The sequence below is a fragment of the Psittacula echo genome (assembly GCF_963264785.1).
Source record: "Psittacula echo genome assembly, chromosome: 5".
Lineage (NCBI taxonomy): Eukaryota > Metazoa > Chordata > Aves > Psittaciformes > Psittacidae > Psittacula > Psittacula echo.
The window spans coordinates 89,972,145-89,996,996 of NC_137739.1; the positions used below are offsets into that span (position 1 = coordinate 89,972,145).

Consider the following 24,852-nt stretch of genomic DNA (forward strand, 5'->3'; position numbering starts at 1 on the left):
CCCCTTCTCCCCTCCACGGTGGCTCCATATGAGGAGGGGAGGATTTGGGGAGCCCCAGGGACCCAACCCCAGCAGTGTCCAGCCTGACACCGGGACAAGGTGTTGGGTGTTTGGGGGAGACCCAGGGAAGGGCAAGCACCGGCTGTGGGTTCGGGTACCGCTTCCCAGCTCCAGCATCCCCAGCTCCGGGATGAGCCTCGGCTCCATCCCTCCCACAGCCGGTCCCGGCGCTACTGAGTTAATAACTTCGGTTCTGACTACGAAATTAGACCCTTACAAAGACCCCCCCGCCCGGCCCCCCCGCTCCCCCGTCCCCGGGACACCCGCGTCGCGCTGCGGGCACCGGCAGCGGCCGGGCTGAGGAAGAGCGGGCGCCCATCACCTCCAGGGGGTGCAGCGGGGCAGCGGCTCCGGGCCCGGCTCTAGTCCTTGGGCGGCTTCTTGGTGCGGGCGTTCCACATCCCGCGCTTGGAGTGGTGGTAATGGTAAAAGTTCCTGAGACGCAAGCGCTCCACCTCCAGCCCGCTCTGCAGCACCCTGCGCCGGCGGACGGACACCGCTCAGGGGGGACACCCGCCCCGCCGCGGGACGGGATGGATGCGGCCCCCCCAGGGCGGGTTCTGCCCCTCCTTAAGGGAAGGGACTGAGGGTTTCCCAAGGGATGTGCCCCCATCTCCAGCCCTCCCCACGGTCGGGGCTGCTGGGACCCCCCTGTCTCACCTGTCCAGGAGCTCCCAGTCCTCCCCGCCCCAGCGGTCTCTGAACTCCTCCGTGTTCATCCCCCCCACACGGTCAAAGTCAGACTTGTAGATGCCGAAGAGGCCAAAGCCGTTCACCTCCCAGTAGCCTGGATGGGGGAGAGCAGTGACGGGAGGATCATCACCTCTGTGCTTCCCCCACTAACTGGGAATGCCTCATCCCAACCCCTTTTCCCATCACTAGTCCCCATCCCCATCACTGCCACCTCCCTGAGTGTGCACCGTGGGACGGCCTGGTTTTGGGGACATCGCACCCAGCGCCCCTCAAGCACCCTTGGGCTCAAATCCCATCATCGCAGAGCAGAACAAGCACATGGAGCCAAGTGTAACCCAAAACATTCTCCAGGGGGAAGGTGGGGTGGCAAAGGGCCCCCGCTCACCATTGGGCTCCCGGGGGGAGCTGCCGCAGCTCAGCCGCATGACGATGGGCGCATAGGCCAGCTTCCCCTCCACGCAGTGCTTCCGGATGCTGTCCAGGATGTTGGAGGGGAAATGGATGTGCAGGTCGCAGAGGAACACGATGCTGTGCCCGTCCTGCAGGAGGGGACAGACACGAGCAGGAGGACCAGGGTGAAACAGCTCCGGGAGAGAAGCCAAGGTCAGGGTTGATTCCTCTCCCCGGCTCACCTCGACCGTGTCCACGCCAGCCTGCAGCCCGGCCGAGCGCTCGAAGTTCCCCGTGCGCCGCAGGTACTGGTAGCTGAGGACAGGACAGGGATGTCAGTGCTGGTGACCAAAGGGATTCAACCAAGAGGGGGACAGGGACCGCCGGCGAGGGGATGGGACCTTCTGGAGAGCCTACAACTCATGCCAAGGGTCCCCGCATGGAGGCAGAGGAGGTTTCTGCACCCCTGATTCCTCATGGAAAGCAAGTTTAAACCCCCAAGAAGAGGAGGAAGGAGGCAGGAGACAGACCCGTGCTGGGGTGGGGAAGAGAAGCAGGTTGAGTGAGCCATGTCCCACCACGAGGGGCCCCCAAACCCCCATTGGCGCCCTGGGGGAGCACAGTGGGACATGGGGCCCGTGGTGGGTACCGGGGCAGACGCGCGTCTTGCAGCGCCTTCTCCACATCCATGTCCTCGCTGTCAAAGTCCACCAGGATGATGTTGAAGTTGGGGTCCTTTGTGGCCCCGTACAGATGGGCCATGTCTGAGATGAACTGCTGGACCCAGCGGGCTTGGTTCTTCACTGCAAGACATGGCCACAAACGTCCCTTAGGCTCACCGTGGGGGTCCCAGGAGCACCCCACTGCCCAACCAAAACAACACTGCTTCTGACGGGAAGCAATAACCTCAGCATCCCTTTGGAAGCCATAACCTCAGCATCCCATTGGAAGCCATAACCTCAGCATCCCATTGGAAGCCATAACCTCAGCATCCCATTGGAAGCCATAACCTCAGCATCCCATTGGAAGCCATAACCTCATCCTTCTTGGGCCACCTTAAAGATGCAACTGGGGAGCAAAGGGGTTGCCCTCCTGGAGGATGCTGAGGGCAGGGAGAGCAGCAGAGACCCAAGAGATGCATCCTGCCATCACCTACCAGGTACCACAAAGTGCACCATCACGTCCTGCTTCCAGCTGAGCCGCAGCGGCCGGCACAGGACAGGTTTTCCATAGAGGATGCTCCAGGTGCTTGGCGCCAGGGTTGGCCCCTCAGGGTTGGCCTCAGCGCTGTCATCCTGCTTGTCCTGGTGCAGGAGGACGTAGACGTACTCGGAGAGCCGCACCGTGCGCTGCCCGCGCTCCGCCAGCTCCAGCTCCAGGAGGTACCGGTTCCCCCGTGCCGTGTCCCGGCGCTTCTCCACGTTGATGATCCTCAGGAGGGTGTAGATGCTGTGGGGAAGGAGAAGCAGTGATGGGTTCAAACTGAAACAGGGAAGTTCAGGTTGGAGATAAGGCAGAAGCTCTTCCCTGTGAGGGTGCTGAGGCGCTGGCCCAGGGTGCCCAGAGAAGCTGTGGCTGCCCCATCCCTGGCAGTGTTCAAGGACACAGGGGCTTGGAGCAAGCTGCTCCAGTGGAAGGTGTCCCTGCCCATGGCAGGGGTTGGAACTGAAGGAGGTTGAGGTCGTTTCCAACCCAAGCCATTCTATGATCCTATGAAAGCACCATCACAAGCTCTGCTCCCCACAGCTCCCTCGCTCAAGGGTTGGCCTGAACCCCCCCTCCAACCCACCAGCCCCACGCAGGGTGAATGCATCCCCCCGGCTCCCTGCTCCCTCCCTACCCTCCGTTCTTCTCGTTGAGCCTCTCCATGTACTGCGCCACCACATCCACCACCTCGCTCTCGCTGAGCTGCAGGTTGCCCGACACGTTGCAGCGGAGGTCGTTCCAGTCGGAGCGCAGGAGCTCGAAGTCCACGGCGCTGACGCTGAACGTCCGCTGCCAGTTGATGGAGTCCTCCAGCCAGCTCTGCTGCAGCTCCCCCGCCTCGTAGCTGTAGTCGGACACCTCTTCCTCCTCCTCCTCCTCCTGGCCCTTCCCCTCCTCCTGCTGGGACGCTGTTGTTTCAGACACCTTCAGGAAGGACGTCACCAGCATCGCCTCCGAGGAGTTGTACCCGGTGGTGGCCGCGGCCCTGCCCGGGGCAGGGGTTGTGTCCTCCTGCGTCTCCCTGCTGAAGAGCCCCTGGGTCCCCAGCGCGAGGAGCGCGGGCAGCGCCCGCCGCTCAGAGCCCAGCCGCGGCTCCCACCTCCGGCCACCCGCACGCGGGTTCCTCTGCCTGCCAGCGCCCCGCTCCCTGGAGATGCTGCTCAGGAGCCAGGGGCTGCGGTGCCCAGGCACGGCACGGAGCTTGCTGGAGGCAATGGGATGCTTCTGAGGGGTCCTGGAGTGGAGGTGGACTTTCTTGAGAGGCTTTGGGTAAAGGAAGAGGTCGGGAAAAGCCGGCTCCCGGGCCGGGGCTTTGCGCTTCCCCGGCTGCAGCCGGGTCACGTAGACCTTCTCTTGGGTTTTCTGGGCCTTTCTGTCCTCCTTGGGTGCTGCAGCCCCACTGGGACCTGGCACCCTGGCTTTGCCACCAAAGATGGGAACAGCGCGGTGGGGTTGGAGGCTCACAGCCCCGGCACGCTTCGAGGATGCCAGCAGCCCCAGGTCATCCTCCTCGCCCTCGCTGGGATCCTGGGGCAACCAATTGAGCATCCTTCCGTGGACCTGCTCCAGCGCAGGGCCCTCGTCCTCCTCTCCATGGAGCGCCCGGCGGCCGGGCGCGGGGCTGGCGCTGGGCTGGTGGGATGTGCTCCCCCTTCCCGCCTGCCCCGGTGTTCCGGGGATGGCCTCATCCCGGGCCGGGCCCTGCCTGCGGCCAAAGCTGTAATAGTCCAGGTCACGTCCATAATCCCTGGTGACCGGCGGCACCTCCTTCCCTTTGGCTCCGGGTACCGGCACGAAGCTCCTCTCCTTGGCTTCGGGAGGTGGGTCTGTGGGCTCGGGGCTGTCTGCTACTTCCTCCTCCTCATCATCATCCTCGAGGAAATCTAGGGACCAAAGGCAGAGATAAACATCCGAGGGTCCCGGTGCTCAGCACAGCACCCGCAGGTGCTGGCCCGAGGTAAGGAGGCAAAGCCTGTCCCAGCAAGAGATTAACCTGCGGGGTGAGGGACGGAGCTGGTGGGCACTGAGGGATGCTCGCCAGGGCTGGCAGCTTCAGGCTCTGCCCACGGACCCCTCCAAATCTTGGCTGCACCTTGGCACCGCTCCCATTCCATCCCAGAGCAGACCCAGGGCATCAGGGCAGGCTTGAACAGCCCAGCTCCTGTATGAGCATCCCCACACTACACAGAGCTGCAGCCATGTGGAGCCCTCCCTGCTTTCCAGCCCAGAAGCAGATGAAATGGATTCAGGAAGCAGCGAGGGCAAATCCCAACCCTAGAATCCCACTTCCCATATCCCACAGCACTTGTGGCTGAGCCAAGTGGGATGTATGACCACGAAGCACATGGAACAAGCTGCTCCAGGCAGCCCTGCCTTCCCGGAGCCCGGGCATCACTGGAGGCATCCCAAGCAGCTGCATCTCCGAGTGGCTGGGTTGCTGGGCAGGATGCGCCCACTCAGCCCCGTGCCAGCGCTGCCAGGGGGGAGCAGTGACTCACTGTCTGCATTGAGGAAGAGGAACGGGTGCTGGCGTGGATCCTCCTCCTCTTCATCCATCTTCATGTACTTGTAAAAGCCAAACCTGGAAACAGGGGAGAAGGACGAGGTCCCAGAGATCAGGGAGGGGTGAATGGGAAGGGACGTGCTCGCACACACGTGAGCCCGCTCAGTGGGGAACAGCCCCGGCTGTGGCGCAAGCACCCGGACACAGCCCGGCTCCAAAGGGAGCTGGGATCCCAACATCATAGAATCAGGGAATGGTTTGGGTTGGAAGGGACCTTAAAGCTCCTCCAGCTCCAACCCCTGCCACAGGCAGGGACCCCTTCCACTGGAGCAGCTTGCTCCAAGCCCCTGTGTCCAACCTGGCCTTGAACACTGCCAGGGATGGGGCAGCCACAGCTTCTCTGGGCACCCTGTGCCAGCACCTCAGCACCCTCACAGGGAAGAGCTTCTGCCTTATCTCCAACCTGAACTTCCCCTGTTTCAATTTGAACCCATCACCCGCAGGAGCACAGCCAGGTCTCAGATGGGAAAAGAGCCAGCCTGGAGGTGGCCCTTCCATGGGGGTTGGAGTTTGGGGACACACGGCTGAGGACGCCTCATCCCAGTGCTGTTCCTCCACCCAGCCCCACAGAGCAGCCCCATGGACCAGCCCCAGCACTCACTTCTCCAGGTAGAGGGGGGACTCCCTGTAGAAGCACTTGTTCTCCGTTTCCATGTGAGTGAGACGCGTGAAGTCGTTGGGGTACACAAACGAGAGGTAGACCTGGGGACACGACCACAGCAATGTCATGGCTCAGTCCCAGGGCACGGGGCTGGAGCAGGGGACCTGAGCCCCCAGCATGGCCCCCAGCAGCAAGGTGACCCCCAGCACCTCAAACACCCCGTGGGGCTTTGGGCTCAACCCCTCCAGCTCAAGCTGAGCTGGATCCTCCAGCGAGGGCCACGTCCTCCTGGGTTTTAATGGGTGCAAACAGCCTGGCCCGGGCTGGGGGCTTTGCTGTGACCCTCACGGGAGCGTGGCCCCGTCCCCGCCATGGGGAGGCACTCACAAATTGCAGGCCCTGGTAGCGGGCGATGGGGAAGTCCTTCACCACGTAGGTGGGGCTGTAGGCACAGGGCACCAGCACGTTCTCCACGCGGGAGGCCTCGATCGCAGGGGCTGAGGAGAAGCAGCAGCAGCTCAGCCCCACGCCGTGTCCTGCCACCCCTGTAACCCAACCGCACCATAGCCTGTACCCAGCCCACCCCAGCTTGGCCCCTGCAGACGCCAGCAGAGATGCTCTCCACCCTAGAGATGGGCAGCAGGTAGGAGGGATGCTCTGGGTGCCTGCAGCAGTTAGGTCCTGTCTTTTCCTCCCCCAGAACCCCACAGAGATCCATAAGGATCAGACCCCAGCCACTTACTGAGGAAGAAGGTGTCCCTGGGGTCAGATTTGAGCATGTCAGCCCCGTGCTCGTCTTGCTGAGCCTCCCAGAGGTAGCTCCCGCTGTGGCTGGCCAAGGTCTGCGGGATGTGCTCCACATGGTTCATCTTCAGGGACGATTCATCTGGAGAAGGCAAGGACAGGGGCTGAGCCCCACAGGCAGGAACAGAGCTCTGCCCCAGGAGCATCCTCGAAGGTGGCACTTCCCAACCTCTCCTTCCCTCCCTGCCAACAGGAATCAGAGGATGGGAGCAAGCCCAGAGGAGGCCACGATGATGCCCAGGGCCTGGAGCAGCTCCCGTATGGAGCCAGGCTGAGAACACTGGGGCTGTTCAGCCTGGAGAAGGGAAGCTGCTTGGAGACCTCGGAGCAATTTCCAGTGTCTGAAGGGTGCTACAAGGATGCTGGGGATGGACTCTTCATCAGGGACTGTAGCAATGGGACAAGGGGTGATGGGTTCAGACTGAAACTGGAGATTTAAGGCAGCTCTTCCCTGTGAGGGTGCTGAGGCGCTGGCACAGGGTGCCCAGAGAAGCTGTGGCTGCCCCATCCCTGGCAGTGTTCAAGGCCAGGTTGGACACAGGGGCTTGGAGCAAGCTGCTCCAGTGGAAGGGGTCCCTGCCCGTGGCAGGGGTTGGAGCTGGAGGAGATTTAAGGTCCCTTCCAACACAAACCAGGCTGGGATTCTATGACTGGATTCTCCTGCTCCCAGGGGAACCAGAGCCGATGCTGCAGGAGGGCAAACCCAGCTCCTCAGGCTCTCACACGCTCACAGACCCTGTGACTGATCAGCCTAATGATTATTGCCATCAACTGATGAGCACCAGAGGACAAGGGTACAGCTGATGTCAGTTCGGCTCCGATGACAGCATCGCTCACCAGGCTCAGAGACAAGGGGAGCTCTAACCCCACGGACACAGGAAGCAGAGCCCCAGTGCAGGTGACTGCAAGAGGAGCTGGTTGTGCCTCTGCTCGGGGCTGAGGTGTCACATCACCCTTGTCAACCAGCCCCAACACCTCCCGCAGGGGGTCACTGCGCTCCGGTCACTGCACCGCGCTCAGAGCTGCCTGCCCCGAGCACCCAGGGGTGCCCCAGCCCCAGCCCTGCCTTCTGCAGAGCTGGAGGGAAGGAGGCAGCTCCCCACGCAGCAGGATCCCCCTTCCCCAGCCCCACATTCTGCCTGCGCCAGGGAGAGGCTCCCCAGACGTGTCTGTATTGGTGGCTGAGCTTGGGCTGCAAGCCCTGGAAAAGCCTGGGGAAAGGGAAGGGAGGAGGATGCTGTGGGTGCTGCTGGCAGCCCCTGCACCATGGCGATGGGCTCCCTTCACCCTGGGATGCTGCTGGATTCCAAGGGAGCTGGGAAGCAGGAAAGAGAAGCATAAAGAGGCAGCACTAATGGATAGTGGTTGTGGGGGGATTTATCCACACAGCATCCATCTCATGTGCACCTCCATCAATACCAGCAATACCCCTCCATCCCTCTTGCCTCATTGATCCCTGCCTGTTGCCTGTCCCCTCCTGCCTTATCGACACCTTCCAGGCCGTGGTTGATGACCAGCCTCCAGCGCACTGAGCACTGGGGCAGGACCCATCTATCACATCCTTTCTCACTGCCAGGGAAGGGGCAGGAAGCAGAAGATCTATAGACTTAATTAAACCTTGCACCATCCATCCCTGCACTCATGACAGCTCCTTATAACTCAGGGCCAGGCCATGGAGCCAGCTCTCCATGCTCTCACCAGCAGGGATGAGGTAGGAGCACCAGGAGAGCTCTGTTTCTGTGTGTGTCCCCTCTGCATCCCATTCTTAGGAGGGTCACAGCATGATCCTACATCATCCCTACCCACTGCAACCCCTTGCTCCCAATGGGGCTACAGGAAACCTGGAGAGGGGCTTTAGACAAGGGCCTGTAGGGACAGGCCAAGGGGAATGGCTTTAACCTGCCAGAGGGGAGACTGAGCTGAGCTCTTAGGCAGAAGCTCTTCCCTGTGAGGGTGCTGAGGCGCTGGCCCAGGGTGCCCAGAGAAGCTGTGGCTGCCCCATCCCTGGCAGTGTTCAAGGCCAGGTTGGACAGAGGGGCTTGGAGCAAGCTGCTCCAGTGGAAGGGGTCCCTGCCCGTGGCAGGGGTTGGAGCTGGAGGAGCTTTAAGGTCCCTTCAACCCAAACCAGTCCATGATTCTGTGATCTGATTTCCCAGGACCTGGTTTCCCCCCAGGCTCTGGTTCTGCCTCTCCCCTGCACCAACACACAGAGCCCCTTGAGACGCTGCTGCCGTGGCTGCAGATGGACACGTTGGCTCTTACCTGTGTACAGGGAGATGTAGGAGGAGTCGATCACTTCAAACTTCAAACTGGGGAGGAAAACTCGCCACTAGGAAAGAACAGGAGGAGATGGGAGTGAGCAGGAGGGTGCCAGGGGTCAGGATGCAGCCGCTGACCCCGCACCCTAGGATGGGTCCTGCCCTGTCCTCTGCTCCCATGAACGAGCCTGCACTGATCCCACAGGTCAGAGGTGGCATCAGTAACCTCATGGGAGGCAGCGCAGCCATGGGTCCTGCCTTGCAGGGGGGGAATGGGCAAGGAGGCCACAGCACCCACCAGGACCACAGCCGGAGCCAAAGGCACCCGGAGCCCCCAACAGCCTCCTCTCCCCGCGGTGCTGCACACACACCCCAAGTATGCGCTGGGTCCAGAGGGGCTCCGCAGCCGCCTGCCCTCAGCCCATTACGTGCATCTTAAAAGCATTTCAGGAGCCTTTGTCCAGACAAGCCCTGAAATCCCTGCAGGAGCCGCAGGGTCCTGCTCTGCTCCTGCTCTGCTTTTCCTGAACATCTGAGGCTTCCCCCCTCTTCAGCAGGAAAACCTCCCCCCCCCGTTTGTTTGCACAGCAGCAGCTTGGATCCAGTCAACAGCGGGGCTGGAGCCCAGTGAGGGCCAGGTTGGTGCTGAGCAGCAGAGCAGCCAGGAAGGGGTGTCCTCAGCCTCCCGGGTGCGTTGCTGGCACCAGTCTGCCTCCAGTGACTGATGATGCTTGGGAGAAAGGAAACCTTTGCAAGTGAGCCAACAGCTTCCCTCCCAAAGCCAGCTCCTGACACACGCTCCGGGCCGGGCCGGCGCTGTGCAGCCAAGGCGGGCAAGTTCGGATTTGAAACTCAGGGCATCTGCAAGGGGGGAAGGAACAAGGGACCCAGCTCCATCAGCTCAGCCGTCTGACCCTGGGCGCCTGCAGCAAGGGGGCTGCTGTGTGCACACAGCGACCTGGGACCTGCCTGCCCTCATCTAACACAGCCTGGGCTCCCCTTGCCTGTGGCAATGGGCTCCTCTGGGAAGCCCACAGGGACCTTCCACCTCTGCCAGCCCTTCTGCAGGAGGCCAAGGAGAAAGGAGAAGGGATGGTGCTGGCCAGGCTGAAATGGAGCCTGGAGCACAGGGGCTGCTCCATTAGCATCCATTGCAGGAGCACATCAGGCAGGAGCACAGGGAGGGACAGCAGGGTCTTTAGCTCCCAAAAGGCCATTGGAATGAAAGCATTGGGTGAGCACAGGGAAGAGCTGCCTGTGCCAGGCACCCTGTGCAGGAATAGCCCAGGGAGATGGGAGATGAGCCCGGGATCAGGGCAAAGCGTTCCAGTGCGCATGGGAAGAGCCCTGGGGCTGGCTCCTGATGGGACAAGCCCTGGGAGGAGCACAGGGGGGAGCATTTACTCACCCCAACTTCCACGTGGTCTGAACCTCGGTCGTCTTGTTTGTGCAGCAGCTCGAAGTAGTAGCGCCTGGAGGACATGAGGCTGCGAGAGGGGAGAAGCTGGTCAGAAATCACTGTGTGGCACTGAGCGACGGTGCCAGGCGATGGGAGCTCCCCTGCTCCCATGGAGCCTGGGAGGAAGGAAACTCTTACAAGGGAGCTGTGTCAGGAGGCCCTCCCTGTGCTGCTCACATGTGGCTAAACCTTGCTGGGGGAAGGAGACAGCAGCGTGGGGTGGGCACTGCTCCCCCTTCCCACTGCAGCTCCATGAGACCAGGGGACCCCATCCCCACCTCATCACCTGCAGAGCTGGCTGCAGCCCCCAGCACCTTCAGGCCATGGACCTGGGGGCACGCTGGGCTGAGCTCCAGCCCTGGCCCCTCCTGCCTTTTGGGAACGACCATGGCCAGGGTCTAAGCCCTGGGAGCTCCAGCTCCATCCTGCTGGGATGGGCAGCGGGAGCCAGGACGCACTCACCGCAGAGGCTTGGACACTTGAGAGCTGAACTTGGTGAACTCCCCCGGCGCCGTCCACTCGGTGCCCAGCTGGGGAGGGAAGCGGGAGCACGTGAGACACCACCAGGCCACTGCGGACACAGAGGGCACAGAGCCCAAACTCTCACGGAATCTCTCCTCCACCTCCATCGGGCACCATCCTGTGCTGCTCTTCAGGCCAGGGGTACTGCAGGAGCTCTGCCCCAGGGCCTCCTTGTCCCAGGCTGGTGGCATTCGTGTCACAAAAGCTTGCCACCAGCCAACAAGATCCCAAAAAGCTCATGACAGACCATGGGGTGTCCGGCTATAGGAGATAACACCAAGAAAACCCAGCAGCAAAGATCAGAGCTCCTATTCTGGGGCATAAGCTGGTCTTTGGTAGCTACAACTGGGAGGGGACCAAGGGGCTGATGATCCTTCAGAAGCCAAAGCAGGGGCAGAGATGGGACCAGGCTGAAGAAGCCCAGAAGTTCCTAAGGGGATAAAGAAGCAGGAGCTGCTCTGGCCAAGCCCACACAGACCCCGTCCTCTCCCTGCAGGAGCTGCAACAGCAGCACAGGGACCTGCAGAGGGAGAACCTGCGGTGGCCGAAGAGCTCCCATGGGTTTGAAACACCCTTAACTGAGCACCAGGGATGCCCGGGAGGGCCCCGGGGTGGTTGTCAGTGTGCTGGGAGCGAGGCCCTGAGGGAGGAGATGCTCTCGGTGGGAGCTGGAGCATTCCCAGCGTGGGGAACGGCAGAGGGTGCAGCGGGACACACGTACCCTGCCCACGAATGCGACCAGCCGGGAGCTGCCCGGACTGTCATCGGAGCTGAGCCACAGCTCCGAGTTGTCGTCCGATGCCACGGAGAACTGGAAGTCCCCTATGGAGAGAGAAGGAAAAGGTCACCACACAGAGATGCAGCAGCCCAGGGGCATGGGCTCAGTCCCAGAGCATTGCTGTGAGATGGGGAAGCAGGGATGGATGGATGGACGGACAATGGATGGATGGATGGAGAGATGGATGATGGATGAATGGATAGATGGATGATGGATGGATGGATGGATAGATGGATGACGAATGGATGGATGGATGGATAGATGGATGATGAATGGATGGATGGATAGATGGATGATGGATGGATAGATGGATGATGGATGGATAGATGGATGATGGATGGATGTCATGGGGCCACCCAGACCCCACATCTTGGCTCTGTCCTGGATGAGATCAGGGCTTCACCTGCCTCTGAAGCCACGAGGGAAAAAGATTCAGTATCCTCCTGCCTGAGAGCCAGGGTTTGAGGTTGTCTCTAAGAGCCCTCCTGTCCCCGTGTGGCCCAAGAAGGGGGAAGGAGGCAGCTTCTCCACATTGCTGCAGGGGAGCCGAGGCCAAGCTCCATCACTCACCATCCTTGAAGGGGTGGATGTAGCCAAAAATCCTCAGCCCGTAGTTCTTCCACTTGGGTGACACCGCCAGCTTCTTCACTGTGGTGCGGGTCTGCAGAGCAGACAGGGGCAGGACCGCATGAGCAGCTCATGCCCAGCCTCATGCTTTGTACCAGCATCACCCAGCCCATCTCCTCCTTGTTACCCCAAGGTCCCGTGCCTCTGGCACCAGAGGGAACATGGAGGTCCCATCACCACCCACCTCTCTCCATCCCTGCTCTGCTGGGAACTACCTGCCCCAAACCCAACCCAACCCAACCGCCTGCAAGCAAAGGTCCTGAGGAGCAAGCACCCAGCCAGTGCCGATCCAGCAGCACCCAGAGGGGATGAGAGGACCCTCCCTCTGACCCAGCACCATCACACCAAGGACTCACGTGGGGAAAGAGTGGGAAATGGAGGTTCTTCCTCAGGTGCCTCACGGCGCCTCCACACCAGTCTTCGAAGACGTGCAAGTTTGCCTTCCCTTTGTACTGCAGGACGAGAGGGAGACGAGCGGGGTCCTCCTCACATCCCCCTCACCTCCAAGGACAGCGTCAGGGCAGGATGTTGAGCCCCAGGGGTGTTCCCTGCCCGGCCTCAGCTCTCCTGCAGTGACACTGAGCTCCCATCCCTGTGCCAGCCCCAGGGCCACAGCACAGCCCCCAGCAGGTAACCCCCTCCTGCTGCCCCTCTGGGTCCCAAGTGCACTTGGACATGGGATGTTGTGTGGACACCAAAAGCCCAGCCCCATCCTTCACCCATCCCCAGCACCCATCCCACTGGCACAGCCAGCACCAGGGGACAGGCTCCGCATGGACCCATCCAGAGAAGACTGCAGCAGGATGTCCCCTTACAGACCCACACAGAGGATGAGGGGCTGAACACCCAGGGCACACATCAGAGGAGGTGCTCTCATGGGTACCATGTTGATCCCAGGATCATGCAGAGCCCCCAGGATGGGTGATGGAGAGCAAGGAAGAGGATGGATGGAGGTGGCCCTGGAGCCTGGCACGCTGGGGGGACAAGGGGCTGCCCAACAAGGGGCCAGGTGGACCTTCTCCTCCATCACCCCCTTTGCTGCTCCCTGCCCACCTACCTGCTCATTCCAGGGCAAAGGCTGCTTGGTCAGGTTGAGCTTCGGGTGCGCGGTGGCTCGGTTGGACCGGGAGCCTCTGGAAAACCATCCCTCCAAGTCCTGCCCATCGCTCTGCCCAGGAACAGGAGAGCGAGGTGAGAGATGGGGGATGAGGACCAGCCCTGCAGTGGTTGCAGGACATCTCCCTACAGCATACATCTCATTTGGGATGTTGAACGCTGCCAGACCAAGGGGGGAGCTTTCAAGGTCAATGGCAAAGGAAAGCAGGGGCAGGAGGAGGCAGGAAACATTGGCGCAGTGTCCTGGGGAGCAGGGTCAGAATGTTCCAGCTAAACTCGCTTCCCTTCCTCTGCTGAGGAGAGACTGCACCAGAACAGGGAGTCTTCTGTTCAGCTGAACGTTCAGCTGGGCTGAGGAGCTACTTGAAAATGAGTGGTTTGGGCTCCATCTCCAAAAGGGCAGAAGCAGTCTCTATGCTCACCCACAGGCAGAGGAAGTGGGATGTTTAAAGCAGATTAAACATCCAGTCCCTTGTGTCTCATAATTTAGAGGCATCAGGTGAGCATTCACCTGCCCCCAGCTTGCTGAAAGGGTGATGGGTGGCAAGGAAGAGCCCACCCAGAGCATCCTCCAGCATCCTCCTTCCTTTCCTGCTGTCCCACGGGGACCTGGCTGGTGGCACAGCCCATGCTGACACCCGCATTCAGCATCGCCCTCTCTGGGGATGGACCAAGGGGGACAGGGGGATCCCTGATATCCCTCTCAGGAGGATTCACCATCATCATCATCCCCCATGGCCTCAGCTGGGCAAAAGGGACTGTTCCACCACCCAGACAGCAGAGCACAGGCGGGAACTGCGGCACCCACAAAGCGCTGCGCTCAGGATGCACTTAGAGCCAAAGAAATCATTAGCAAAGAGCCCAAATGAGCCCATTGACATCCCGAGGGGGGGGCGCTGGCTTTGGGAAGCAGCAGAATTGTGCTGTGCTCATTGGAAGGATTCACCCTCCTCCCAGGAGAGCTGAGGGGTGATTCCTGCTGTCCCTCTCCTCACCCAGCACCAGCTCCTGCCTTCTCCAGGCACCTCAATGTCCTCCCTTGTCTGTCTCTTCCCTAATTTATGAGGAGCTGGGATTGATCAGAGCAGGGTTCTCCTTCCTCACCCATCACCCTGCTCCCCAGCCAGGCACAACCAGCCTCTTCCCCTATCTCTCACCCAGCCTGAAGCTGGTTCTGCTTCTGGCACAGCTTACGCAAGGAGGGAAGTGCAGGAAGATGATGCCAGACTCCCCCCGGAGGAGCACATGGACAGGGCACGAAGCGCAGGGCACCACACTGGAAGTTCCCGCGGGACCTCGGGGATGCTTTAACGCGCGTTGCGGAGCAGACCCAGGGGCTGTGCCCCCCCGGTCCCTGCAGCGACTGAGCTGGACACGGCTGGGAGCACCCTTGGCCGGGTGCGGGGCCCAGGAGCAGCGACCCGCGGGGCCCTCCCCACCCGCCCCGGCTCCCCCGTTACCGCCGGCTCCTCCTCGCGGCTCTCGCTGGAGTCCTCGGCGTTCCCGCGCCGCGCCGCTGCCGCCGGCCGCCGGGCCGGGTCCGTCACCTCCGGCGGCCTCTCGCCATCTGCGGGGGACGCAGTGAGACCGGATCCGGGGGCTCCCCCCAGCACGGGACCCCCGCCCCGCAGCGGAGGAGCAGGCGCTGCCACCGCCGAGAGGCTGCGGTTCCCGGCTCACATCTGCACCAAGCAGCTTGCAGAACTCATCAGCACCAGGTTTAACTGCACCCCCCGCTGCCCAGCTCTCGGCCCTTAAGTAAGACACGGCTGGGTGAGCTCCTGTGGGATCGCCTCCCCGTCCATCCTCAGGGCTGCATCCTCCTGGAGCATCCCGCACTGCCCTGAAGACACCGGCTCCCAGGCCCCCCGGACTTATTGTCCCCAAACCCATCTTCCCACCCCAACACCATCGTGAAGAACTCATTAACAGCCCCATCACATCAACTCTGTTACCGTGTGCTGCATTAATTATTCCCAACCTACAGATCCCCCCCTACAGAGCCCATCACTTTTGGGCTGCAGAGTGGCTGTCTCTGAACCCTTCAGACAGACACCCCAACCCTGGAGGGATGGAGGGGGTTTGCAGCTCTGGCACACAGCTCGAAGCTTCAAACCAGCACCAAGGGATGATGAATGTGATGCTCAGAGTTGGCTGTCCAAGAGCCACCACCACAAACACCCATGGGTCCCCCCAAAAACCAGCCACCCCCTTATCACAATAGAGGGGAGCTCCAGACACAGCAAGCAGTGGGGCAGTGCTGTTCCCTGGCCATCGGCATCACACAAGGGGATCACCAAAACCCTCCCAAGGCTATGGCAAGCTGCCCCCCATCCCTCCACAGCCCCTTCCCCCCACAGGCAAGTCCGGGGGGGCTCCAATCCCCACTGAGTGAAACAGCCCCAGTGGCTGCTGCAGTGGGAGCTGTTGGGTGGCTTCAGAGCTCGCAGCCGGGCAAGGAGGGGCTCGCGGTGCCCCGGTGCCCCATGACACGCTCCAGTGCCATCAGTATTCCAGCGGCAGCACAGCCGGCGTCTCCTTGGAGACGGCAGCACAAATCCCATCCCCTCCCGAGGACAGGAAATCCAGCTCTAAAGCCCCTTCTTCTGCTCTCAGCCATTCTTCAGCCCTGGCAGCCCCAGCTCCCTCCTGGCAGCTCCCTGACTCCCTCCTCTCCTCACCCATCTTCATCCCATCCCTCCTTCCCTGCCCATCTCCATCCCTGCATCCCCACGGAGGATGATGTGGAGCACCACAGGGAGTAGTGGGACTGGATCCAGTACTCGTCTCCTCTGCTCTCAAGGACCCCCATCACTCCTAGGGAAGCTCAGCAGCAGGAATAAAGCCGATCCTCCCTGTACCAAGGCCACAGATGCTGCTGCCCTGGCACAGAGCACTGAGGACAGTGTGATTTCCCCCTCCCTATGCTGATCTGTGGATTAATCACAGCAGTGAGGAGGAGGCTGAATGCTCCCAAGGGACCTGCCAAGGGATGGATGCAGCGGCTGGGTCTGCAGTACCCACACAGGGTCTCTCTCCTGGCCTTGGGGCAGATGAACCTGTCTCCCATGGGATCTGCCAGCTCAGCATCCATTTGTGATGCCATTTGGGAGAGCCACGCCGCAAATCCTGTCCCTAGGAGGAACGAACCCCAACATGCTACCAAGCCCAGGTCCTGGTGAGCAAACCTGAGCCAGCAGCATCCCAGGCTGCATCCCCAGTGATGGGGTGGACACAGTCACCCCCCTTTGCTCCCTCACTCTGGGTACCACACCCGGGTTTGGCACTGGGTAAATAAGCGTTTGTTTGGTATAAATTGGAGGAAAGGGAGAGAAAACACATTCCCTGCAGCACAATCCATCCCTGGAGGGTCCCAGGACCCAAAGCCATGATCTCCTGCTCACCTTCTGTCATCACCACCCAGCTCCATCCTCAGCAGGGATCCTCTCGAGCTCAAGCAGCTCCTCTTAGCCACTAAAAGAGCAGAACAAAGCTTGTGCTCCCTGCTCGGGTTTCTGTCCAAGTTAAATGTCACTGCTGCTCTGATGGGGTTTGAGTAACCCAGGCTCAAAGCCCGAGAGCCTTCAGTGAAACTCTCTCTTCTCCAAGTGGGGAGGGAAGCGCTCGCTCCGAGAGGTGCCGCATCCCAGGAGGAGTGAAAGCACCAGCCAGGCCCCAGGAAAAGGTTTCCGGGCTCTGCACTGAGCTTGTTCCCTGCTATTTATCATAGAATCATAGAATAGTTAGGGTTGGAAAGGACCTTGAGATCACCCAGTTCCAACCCCCCTGCCATGGGCAGGGACACCCCACACTAAACCATGTCACCCAAGGCCTCATCCAACCTAGCCTTGAACACCACCAAGGATGGAGCATTCACAACCTCCCTGGGCAACACATTCCAGTGCCTCACCACCCTCACAGTAAAGAATTTCTTCCTTAGATCCAATCTAAACTTCCCCTGTTTCAGTTTGAACCCGTTACCCCTTGTCCTGTCACTACAGTCCCTGATGAAGAGTCCATCCCCAGCATCCTTGTAGGCCCCCTTCAGATACCGGAAGGCTGCTCTGAGGTCTCCACGCAGCCTTCATCCAAATGCCGGATGGGAAGGCCAAGGGCAGCCCTAACCAAACAGCCAAGTGCTGATGAGCCTGTGTGGGAACTGGAAAGGAACGCCCTTGGGAAGGGGAGGGAGAGGGCACCGGGTACCAATGAGCATCGCTTTGCTCCTCCCTCCCAAAGCATTGAGACCCTTTGGTCTGAACCTCACGTGAGGAGCAGGCCGAGGGCCATGAGAAGAGGAGGAGAAAGCAGCACCAGAAGGAAGAGGTTTGGTTTCCCCCTGGGTTTGTTCTCCCTTTGCATTCCCCCAGTGCCCACCAGCACCGCGCGGCTGCTCCCCAGCATCCCCCGGACACACAAGGACACAAAGCCAGCACCGTGCAACAACCAATCCAGCAATAAAACTGCCTCTTGTCCTCCCTGAGGGACCACAAGGGCCACACAAAGGCAGGCAGAGGGGGAAAAAGGATGGGGGAAGGTCTGAAGGATGAGTGAGGGACCCATTTGCTCCAGGACAGCATCACCCGGAGGGATGCTGCATGGGGATGCATTAAGAGCTCTTCCCAGCAAGCACGGAGCGATGCTGATGCTGTCAGAGCCATGAGCAGGGGCAGGAGCTGCACACACCATGGAACCAGCGAGCTCTGAGTCACAGCAGCCTCCAGACAGTGAGCCAGGGCCAGGAGCAGGGCTCGGGATGAGACATTGGGTGCAGGAGACCAAGGACCGACCCCATCACACAGCACAGAGACCAGGGCGATGCCTCCCAGGGGAGAAGGGTTTCCCCTTCCCCTATCGCAGCCACATCCCCATTGCTCTGGGGAGCACAGAGGCCCTTTCACAGAGGCTCTGCCCCAGCTCCCTGCAGCGCTCACCCGAACACTGCCTCTTTCTTCCCTTGGCTTTTGGAGCCGGGAGTTCTCCGGCAGCTTCCTGGATGCTTCCCAAAGCCTCCAACGCGGCTGGAGATGCCCCTCGTGTGCTTCCTCCTGCAGCTCCCGACTGCTCCTAATGAGTGCTCCCTCCTCACTCACTGCTCCGCTCTCAGCACCCGTACCCAGAGCCTGAGCTGCCCTGGCAAGGAGGAGAGCAGCTCACAGGAGCACGGAGCCCAGCCAGGCCAAGGGCAAGGTCCTGCTCCTGCATCGGGGTGATCCCAGCACAAACACAGGCTGGGGGACCTGGGATGGAGCCTGAAGCACCTGGGGTGTTGGGTGAGGAGCAGCTCCCCGTGACCTGGCTCCAGTGAGCGCTTGAGCCCAGAACCCCCCCGTGTGCTGGGCTGCACCCCCAGAGCGTGAGCAGCAGCTCAGGGAGGGGATCCTGCCCCTCTGCTGTGCTATGGGGAGACCCCCCCTGCAGCCCTGATCCAGCCCTGGGGCAGTAACAGCGCTGCCTGCCAGGAAAACCCCAGGATGCTCCCGGCTCCACAGCACCGGGGCTGGCACCGGGACACGGCCCAGTGACAGCAGTGACATGGATGGGGCCAAGGTGAACGGGGCTCGCTGCCATCACGGGGATGCATCAGCTGGAGGAGCGAGGGATTTTATTCCTGTCTACCCCAAACCAATTCATTTCAAGCTCTTTACCCAGCCTGTGATGTCCCTCTCGAGTGCAGCAATGGAAATCGATGCTGGATCGCTCAGGGCTGGCAGCAGAGCTGCCATGAGACCACTCGAGCTGACAAACAGCCTCCAGGAGAGGCAGCCCCTGCGTTTCCATGCTGTCCATGACACACTCAGCTCAGGGTCCCAGGTCCTTCCTATGCACCAACAGCAACCGGATCCTCCCCACTGACCCCAGCTCACATCTCACTTAGCACCCTCTGCCCTTCAGTCACCACCAGCTGCAGCACCATTTCACTCTGCACCAGCTCCAGAGGAGCCGGAGCAGCTCCAGCAGTACCACACACTCCTCATGGAATCCCAGCCTGGTTTGTGTTTGAAGGGACCTTAAAGCTCCTCCAGCTCCAACCCCTGCCACGGGCAGGGACCCCTTCCACTGGAGCAGCTTGCTCCAAGCCCCTGTGTCCAACCTGGCCTTGAACACTGCCAGGGATGGGGCAGCCACAGCTTCTCTGGGCACCCTGGGCCAGCGCCTCAGCACCCTCCCAGGGAAGAGCTTCTGCCTAAGAGCTCATCTCAGTCTCCCCTGTTCGGGCAGGTTCAAGCCATTCCCCTTGGCCTGTCCCTACAGGCCCTTGTCCCAAGCCCCTCTCCAGGTTTCCTGCAGCCCCTTTAGGCACTGGAGCTGCTCTCAGGTCTCCCCTTCAGGAGCCTTCTCTTCTCCAGGCTGACCCAGCCCAGCTCTCTCACCGCTCCATCACCACCACGCTCCCTCAATTGCTCTTTGATGCCGGAGCCAGCGGCACAGGATGGGGCCCTGACCGCAGCCACGCAGCTGGCACTGGTTCAGGGTGCGCTCACATCCCTTTGGATACCAGCAGTGAGCAAATATCCCATCACATCAGATCCCTCGGGATCCGTGCTGGATGAGCGGGTGATGGGTCCTTTGAAGCCATCTCAACTCCATCACAGCCCAACCAGGCCGAAGGAAGAACATGGTGCAGTCAAAGGACCCATCACAACAGAGCTTGGCCACCCAGGCCTTCCAAAGGCCCCTTTTCCATATGGATCTGCCTTCTTCCTAGACACAGAGGAGGCGACAGTGACCCCAGCTTGCTGCAGATCATCAACAGCTCCACTGTTAAAGGAGGCTTCAAACGGAGCCCCAGGAGAAGGAAAACAGCACAGAATTAACTGACAGCAAAGGCCCACATGAAAGGGGACAGGGGATGTGCTTTATCGGTTGTTTCATGTCTTTTTATGTTCTTAAAAGGCTTTAAGCTGCCAGGACTTGAAGAGCCTCTGTGGCTGAGGAGCGATGAAGGGACAGAGCTCTGCTCTCCTCTCCTGCTGTCACCAAGGCCCAGCAGGACCCGTGCACACGTCCCACATGGACACACGTGCCAAAACCATCCCCAGTTCCAGGGGTTTCTGCAGGGACCGGAGCAACAATCGCACCCCCAGCATCCATCCTTCCCCTGGGGAGGGACCACGCAGCTCCCAGTGGGACAAAGCAAAGGGCGAAGCATCCCTAGGAAAGCTGCATCCCTGCTCCTGCCCTTCACGCTCAGGATGAATCCCCAGGGATCTGCTCTCACCCTCAGCCACTCCAAACTCGAGTGTTTTGGGCAGAACTCAAATCCCTTTCCCCTGGTTACGAGGGGAGATCTGAGCTCCCCCCACACCCTGTGGGCAGGAGGATGGGCTCCAGCACTGAGCACAGCTTGGGGTCCCCACACTGTCACTCCAGGTAGCTATGGCCAGAGCAGAGACAGGACCAGGACCAGGCACCCTGCCCCATCCCACCCTGGGGTGCTCACAGCAGCATCAGGAGGGCAGCTCAGGATAAACCACCCCACACAACCCACTTGTTTTCATTTCACTTGACCAAGCCCTGGAACCCACTCATCTCCCCTGGCTTCAAAGGACTTTTTGGGGACCCCCCACAACTGCCACGGAGACCAGGTCTGGGGGAGGTTCAAAGCCTCTTGTGCCTCTTAAAAGCCAAATCGGTGCCTTTGAACCACCCACAACACGCACGTGCCAAAGTCTTCTCATACTTCTCCCCATCACCTGCCAAAGAGCCCCAAGACACCTCCAGCCCACCCAGCCAAAAGATGGGGCTCATTCCTCCATCCATCCATCCATCCATCCATCCATCCATCCATCCATCCAATTGCTTCCCATCTGCTCGCACTCGGCAGGCCAGCGCCGTGACAAAGAGCACAGATGGAGGAAGGGTCCCGGTGACACCAAACCAGCCCATTCCCCTGGCTCCAAACCCTGCTTTTGGACAGCTTTCCGCTCCAGACCTTCCCTTCCCCGGCACAGAGGGGGGTGCCCATCCAGGGAAGGCTGCCTTTACAAGCAGGGATAGAGAGTGAGCAATGCCAAGAGCAAGGGAAGCAGCATCAGCTCCTCACAAACCCCGCTGCCCTTCCTCTTCAAAGGGCTCTTTCTCACTCTTTCTCATCCTCTCCCCTCCTGCTGCCGGCATCCCTGACAAAAGGGACGGAGCCCAAGGCGGCCGCAGTGCTTCAGCCTCCCAATTAAAACCCGATCATCACAATTGCTGCCCAGAGGGGCTGCGTTATCCCTGCAGTGGGGGGGGGGGGAGGACGCTGCTGTGCTCATCCCAAACCTCCTCCCGGGTTGCGAGACCCCAAAGGACAATTCCCCAGGGAGGGATGGGAAGGACGAGGTTCTGCAGGCGAACAAAGAGCATCCAACCCCCACAGCCCGTGGCTCAGAGCAGGTTTGGGAGCCCTCTGGATCCCACGCAGGGGGGTCCCTGCTCCCATACGCAGAGGCTCCTCTCTAGGCTGAATCCACAAGGATGCACACAGCCAGCTCCAGGCGGTATCAAGAGCCCCAGATGGGGTTTCCTCCCCAGGCGGCCCTGCTTTAGCCATGAATTGGCTTCAGCATCCTCTGGGATGTATCCCGTGCTCAATCAGTCCCAAACCACCCCAAAACTCGGCTCCCAGCAGCGCCAATATCCCACATGCCCCAGTGGGACAGCTGCAGGAGCAGGACCAGCGCCTGCCAAGAGCCATTTGAGGTTTTCACTGGCATTTTTCCCCCCCTTTCTTCCCACCTGGCACACCAGCATTCCCACCCCACCACCTCAGAGTGTTTCCAGCCGGGAGAGCACCGTAATGGCCTCATTATTCCAGATGAGGAATCTGTGTGTTCAATTAGGCGGAGAAGGGTAATTATCTACTTGTAGAAGATGAGGAGGGGGGGAGTTTCTCAGGGCACCACCAGTTCCCAGCCAAATTCCCAGATGCTCTGGCTCCATCTGAGGCTGCCATGGGGCAAGTGGACACCGGTACCCCAAATAATACCACCCCATCTTCACTGTGCTCCCCCAGACCCCACTGCCAGGCTCCCCCCACATCACCCGCCCCCCCCCCCAAGCTGCTGAAGAGCCTCATGCCCAGCACCTTCAGCCTCCAGGAAGTGCATCTGCTGGTGACACTTCATCTAATGAGTAATTAACCTCTGTGTGATGAGGTCCCACCAGCTGGAGCAGCCTCAGCAGCAGGTTCTGGCTCATGGTGGCCAAAAGTCAAACCCCAATCTCCGAATCTCAGGCACCTTCTGGTGCACAGGCCTCTGGGGCAATGCCGAAGAGCCCGGCACCCTCTCCAGATCCAGGGATGAGCACCCCACCCCATCCCTATGGGATTTGGGACCAGGGCACAGCAGAGCTCTCCACAGCAGGTCCCAGATGGTGAGAGATGCCATGGATTGAGGAGGAGAAGGAAGGAGACACAGGAGCCAAAAGGGCACAGTGATCCCCCCCGTCCTCCCATTTGCTCGCCCAGGGATACCCACTAAGCCCAGGGGAGCATCATGTACTGAGTGGCAGCAGCAGAACCAGGGTCCATCTGTGTGTGACCAAACCCCTTCCCCACGCTCCATCCATCCCATTCCCTTCCCCTCCACCAGCCTCTCTCCATCACTGCACTTCCAAAAGCCTCTGTGGGACCTAAGCTCTGGCTTTGTCACACATGCACAGGGCTTTCAGCACCCCAGTGCAAGCAGCAGCATCTCCCTGAGCACAGAAAGGCAGGATCCAGCCCAGGCGAGGTCCAGCTTCCCCTGCAGAAGCCACAGCAGCAGCACAGTCCCCTTTGGAGTATCCCGCGGGATAGGCTGGGATGCCAGGCACGTAGGGAGGAGGTGAGGGAGGGTAGGAACAGGGCTCAGCACCTCAAGCCCCCCCAGGGCAGGCAGCGGCACACGCAGGCATCGCGCCGAGCATCCTCCCGTGCCAGGAAATCCTTCAGTGCCGTCCGCCGCTGCCCGAGGCCGCCGGAGCCGAAAGAGGAAGAGCTCGGCCCTGCCTCAACCGGGATAACCCGGGATGACCCAGGATAACCCCGGGCAGCCGCTTGCGGTCAGACCGCTGCTCCCTGTGGCTTTGCCACGAGGCTCGACCCTGCAGCGGGGAAGAGGAAGCAGCGGCGCAACCTCCCCACAACCCTTCCTCCGCGGGGATGGATGCACGGTCCCTGCTGCTCTGATCGGCGCTATCCCCATTTCCCCGTAAGGCCCCAAAATCTGCAGGATCATGCTGCCGCTACGGTGGGAAACTTCGGGTTTCCCAGCTGAAAGGTTCCACCAGCCTCCAGAGCCGCTCCAAGCGCCCAGGGAAGCCATTCCCCGCCATTCCCTGCCTAAATAAGCACCAACTCTCATTCCTCCCTATTTTTTTAGGACAAACCCCCCAAGTTCAGTCCGAGCAGAATCGCTGCAGCTCAAGTCTCACACAGCATATATTCCATGGAGTTTTATGTCCTCTCCAAGCAGCCCAGTGAGGTCTGCAAGGGTAAAACCAGGAGCAATTCACCACAAAGAATCGCAAGGCACCAGGACCTGCCCCTCGGAGCATCCCGGGTGTCCAGAGGGTCGGAGGAGGAAGGGGGTTATTTGGATAGGGTAGCACAGGCTGAGAGAGCGCTGGGCAAGGATAGGCGGGTTGGGTTTGCCCCTTCCAGCCAGCGACAGTGGCTATAAATGGCCTCTTTGTCATCGCAGCCAAGCGGCGGGCGGAAAAACGAGGACGGGGCCGCTCGAGTGAGGGGATGAAACCCCCGCCCCTCAAGCGGTTTGAGGACCTTCCTGGATCTCCTCCAGTCACCCCCGATCCCAAAGGCACAAGGGCAGAGCACGAGGTGCCCGCGGTGGGGTCCTGCTCTCCCCAGACCCACTCGGGTGATGCGCGATGGACCCGCCCTGGAAGGATGGGTTTCACCGGGGAGGGGGGGTCCCATCCTGCAGGTCCCACCTTGGGGGTGCTGGGTGAGAGCGGAACTGGGGGAGGTTCAGGGAGCCCAGCGCCGGGGGGGCCATCCCCCACTTTTTGGGGGGACCCCAACCGCACCGAGGGCTAGCACGGAGGGGTGATGGGGATCGAGGAGTGCTCCCCGGTGTTGCTCCCCGCAGTTAAAGGGAGGGTCGACCGCCTCGCCCCCCCCTCCCCGTTACCTCTGCCGTAGGCGAAGGGGAGGCGCAGGGCGCGGCCCTGGCGCACCAGGCTGATGTGGAGGTAGGTGAACCAGACGGCGAAGGTGAGCAGCACCAGCAGCAGCAGCAGCTTCAGCTGCTTCCGGAGCTTCTTCACCGGGAGCCGCGGCATCCTGCCGCCCGCATCGCCGCCGCCGCCGCCGGCCTAGCCGCGGCCCATCGGGCCCCCCGCCCGCCCAGCCCGCTCGCTCCGGGCCGGCCGCGAGGGCAGCGGGGCGGCTCGGCGCGGTGACCCCCGGCCGCCCGGGGCATCGCCGCCGGCCCGTAGCGCCGGTACCGCGGGTGGGGAATGAATGAGCGGGGCCGGGCGGGGCGCGGGTGCTGCGGACCGGGACCGCCCCGCTACCACCGCAGCCACGCCCCCTCGGCCCGAGCGACGGCACCGCCGGCCAATTGCGAGGCGCCCAGCGCGGGCTCGCACCAATGGGAGCCCCGCGGGGGAGGAGCCCGCGGAGAGCCGCGCGTCTCCACGCCAACGGGCCGGCATCCCTGCGAGGCGCCGCGGGCGAGGCCATGCGGGGCGCGGGGGGGGATTTGGCTGTGTCCCAGTTCCCGTTCCCATCCCGTCCATATCCCTGAGCGGCGAGAGGGAGGGGCGGGAGGGGAAGGACATTGC

The 24,852-nt window shown here is 61.2% G+C and overlaps 1 protein-coding gene across 1 annotated transcript; it reads right to left on the minus strand.

The window, feature by feature from the left end:
* Positions 1-422: 422 nt before the first annotated feature.
* B4GALNT4 (beta-1,4-N-acetyl-galactosaminyltransferase 4) lies at positions 423-24,348 on the minus strand (the record flags this gene model as incomplete). Its single annotated transcript, XM_080618882.1, has 20 exons — positions 423-537; positions 721-847; positions 1,139-1,292; positions 1,386-1,458; positions 1,793-1,946; positions 2,300-2,592; positions 2,984-4,232; positions 4,848-4,930; positions 5,514-5,614; positions 5,901-6,010; positions 6,256-6,399; positions 8,580-8,646; positions 9,984-10,062; positions 10,497-10,564; positions 11,278-11,378; positions 11,905-11,995; positions 12,318-12,413; positions 13,019-13,129; positions 14,538-14,644; positions 24,198-24,348. The coding sequence occupies 20 exons, from the start codon at positions 24,346-24,348 to the stop codon at positions 423-425; spliced, it is 3,474 nt and encodes a 1,157-aa protein (XP_080475008.1).
* Between the last annotated feature and the right edge of the window lie 504 nt (positions 24,349-24,852).